Source organism: Poecilia formosa, unplaced genomic scaffold, assembly GCF_000485575.1.
Source record: "Poecilia formosa unplaced genomic scaffold, Poecilia_formosa-5.1.2 Scaffold350, whole genome shotgun sequence".
NCBI classification, from domain to species: domain Eukaryota; kingdom Metazoa; phylum Chordata; class Actinopteri; order Cyprinodontiformes; family Poeciliidae; genus Poecilia; species Poecilia formosa.
In genome coordinates, this window is record NW_006800289.1 from 552,240 (window position 1) to 555,278 (window position 3,039).

The 3,039-nt window shown below is 42.0% G+C and overlaps 1 protein-coding gene across 1 annotated transcript in view; it reads right to left on the reverse strand.

Annotated features, from left to right (window-relative positions):
* Positions 1 to 389: 389 nt before the first annotated feature.
* LOC103153460 (tetraspanin-18-like) overlaps positions 390 to 3,039 on the reverse strand; it is a 12,830-nt gene continuing 10,180 nt past the window's right edge. Inside the window, exons 4-5 of the mRNA XM_016661935.1 lie at positions 911 to 1,060; positions 390 to 588 (exon numbers count right to left, since the gene is read on the reverse strand). Of these exons, the coding sequence (XP_016517421.1) occupies positions 415 to 588; positions 911 to 1,060 (324 nt within the window). The 3' untranslated portion in view covers positions 390 to 414. The remainder of the gene's footprint in view (positions 589 to 910; positions 1,061 to 3,039) is intronic.

The following is a 3,039-nucleotide window of genomic DNA, read 5'->3' on the forward strand; positions in this document are numbered from 1 at the left end:
TGTGTGTGTGTGTGTGTGTGTGATATTTGTCACAAGGAGAATAACTCGGAGGAAAGTGAAGCAGGAGGAATTGGCAGCCCGCGGCGGCAGGCACTGCTGCTTGTTCAGTGCGAGAATCTCGCCAAACAAAGGAAGGATACAGAACCCAGACACGGTCAGACGGCTGGCAGAGGCAGGGGGAGAAAGGCAGCACAGCTGAGGGAGAAAACAAAGCGACATTGTTTGTTTCTGTAAGGAAGCACCGGCAGTCCGTGTTGTTTTGTTCGATTAAATTAGGCAGAAATGTTCGATTCTTTGAGATTCCGCCGAGCACCTCGGTAAAATCAACAGCGTATATTCTTTCTATCTATCTATCTATCTATCTATCTATCTATCTATCTATCTATCTATCTATCTATCTATCTATCTATCTATCTATCTATCTATCTTGGAGATGAAATGTGATATATTTTCAGCAGCTGTTTGTGTCCAGATGTTAGAAGGAAACATAAAACTCTGAGTTACTTCGATGGTGATCACGCCGATGGTCAGCGCTCCTGCGGCGTAGATGTACGTCTCAAAGTATTCCACCAAGGCCGAGTAGCAGCCCTGCAGACCGGACACACAGAGCCTTAAAGGGCCGGTACCATCTGCTCCACAGCCACATTTTATCAGCACAATCAGTAACTATCTGTCCTTCCAAACATGACTTAAAGGAGATTTGTCTTCCTGATTTAACTTTTACAAATTGGGCCTCTGTCTCTTTAAGAAGCTCCTGCTCTTTCTGAAGCTCTGCCTCCAGGAAGTCATCCCAACATGGCACCTCTATTAACCCTTTGATGATGAAACCTTGTAACATGATGGAAAGATCAACACCAGCCCTTTAAATCGCTCCAGTTTAAACCTGCGGCACCGCAGTTCTTCCTCAGACCTTGCTGTGCTGGAACGCCACGCCGCCGCTGACGCACTGCTCTACGCCGCCCACGCCCAGGTTGCCGTTGCCCTGGCAACAGGCCTCAGGAAGCAGCTGGTTGGGGTGGAGCAGCCGGAACAGGCTCTGCTGGAAGTCATCGGGGCCGCTGGCGCCNATCTATCTATCTATCTATCTATCTATCTATCTATCTATCTATCTATCTATCTATCTATCTATCTATCTATCTATCTATCTATCTATCTATCTAGACACCCACTTAACTTTTGTGTCATTCTGTAAAATTACAACTACAAAACTTAAAGGCTTAGGATTTTATGTCGCAAGCTAACACAAAACAGTGCATAATTTGTGAGATTAAAAAAATTGGTGTGCATTTATATTCCGCCCCTTTTATTGTGATGCTCTGAAATAAAAATGTTTTCTGAAAACTTTTTTTCTATTATTATTAAAGTGAATTTTCTGGAGAAGTAATTATCAGTTCAGACGAATATGGCTTTTATGCAAAAAGTGTTTTTTTTGTTTGTTTTTTTTTTAAAAAGACCACTTTTAAAGTTTCCCACAAGCCATCTGAGAGACACGGCAAACAGTACTCAGGTCAAACGAGACCATTATGTATGTAAAACAATATGTGTGGCAGGAAAATGTATAACACTCCACATCGATGTGGTGGCAGCATCATGCCACAGGGAAAAGAGAAGCTGGTCAGAACAGATCAGAAGATGGATGAAGCAAAAAAGAATCACTGTTTAAGAATCACTCTCCTGTGGATTCTCAATGACTTTGAGCTATTTTGCGATGGAAAAACAATAATCAAAGATTTCAGACTTGACGTACAAAACCGGTAGAGCTGCAGCAAAAGATGATTCTGCAGTATTTAAAACGGGGCGTGAATGCAGCTGCTCAACAATTTTATACAAACGACATCAGATTTTCTACAATGTCACAATTATGTTCCACTCTGTGTTGGTCGGTCACACAAAATCCCCAGTAAAACACATCAAGGTTAGTGGCTGCAATGTGGAAAAAAAAAAACCCCAACAACATCCGAGTACTTTTAGAAACGCCAAGGTTAGATTTGACTTTGGACTTTCAAACAACCACAGCAGCTTTTTTGTGATTTCCACAAAAGTCGCTTTCCACTCTGCTTACATCATGATTCAGAGAAAGCGACGTCAGTTGGTTCAGTTTTACCGTTTCCAGGGATCAAGCGTCGCCCAGTCTGTCAGCACGGGCGCAGGTCCAAACCAGGCTGTCCAAACAAACATGATGGACAGAGGGCAGAGAAGCCGGGCCTGAGAAACAGCCTTCAGTAAGTCAGGAGTCCATGTTCATCTTGTAGCGGACAATGTCATCTGGAGCATAAATTAACTGATAACTGCAGGTCGACTTGATAAATGATTGAGCGCAAACTGCACACGTTCCCATCCACCTGCTGGCTCTGACATATATTTACTCCTGTATGTAAACCATCCACTCACACACACACACACACACACATAGGCCTGCTGTGTGCTGGTGGGAGTGTTATTTACCAGAATATTTGGTTGCTTGACCGCAGTCACTGATACTGAATCTTATCTTCAAACACAGCGGGGTGAACGTGTCCTGCTGACTCGTTTGGATGTTTGTGTGTTTGCATATTGTTTCTGTTCTCTCTCACAGCTGCTGAACTCTGCCTCAACTGGCTTCTGCTGGCTGCGGTCACCGCGGGATAATGTTTAATTTTCCATTCACGTTTAGAGCGAGTGCGAGCGTGTCTTTGAGGAAATGCATGAGCAGATTTGTAAAAGTTTTATATATAAAGTGTATTCTCAGGCTAATTTATAAATCCAGTTGCTGTATAAAAAGGCAGATAACCATCTGTCTTTATCAACAAAATCAGACTGAAATGTTTTGCTTTAGGTTATTTACGAATACCAAACTTAGTTGCCAAATCCCAGAATAGGAAAAGTTAGTTTTTTAAAAAAAGAGGCAGAATTATGTGTTTTCCAGTCACATGGAATTTGTTTAATTTGAATTATAGCACAATCAAGTAACTATGATGTAACTAGGAGGTGTGTTAGCTTCAGATAGATAGATAGATAGATAGATAGATAGATAGATAGATAGATAGATAGATAGATAGA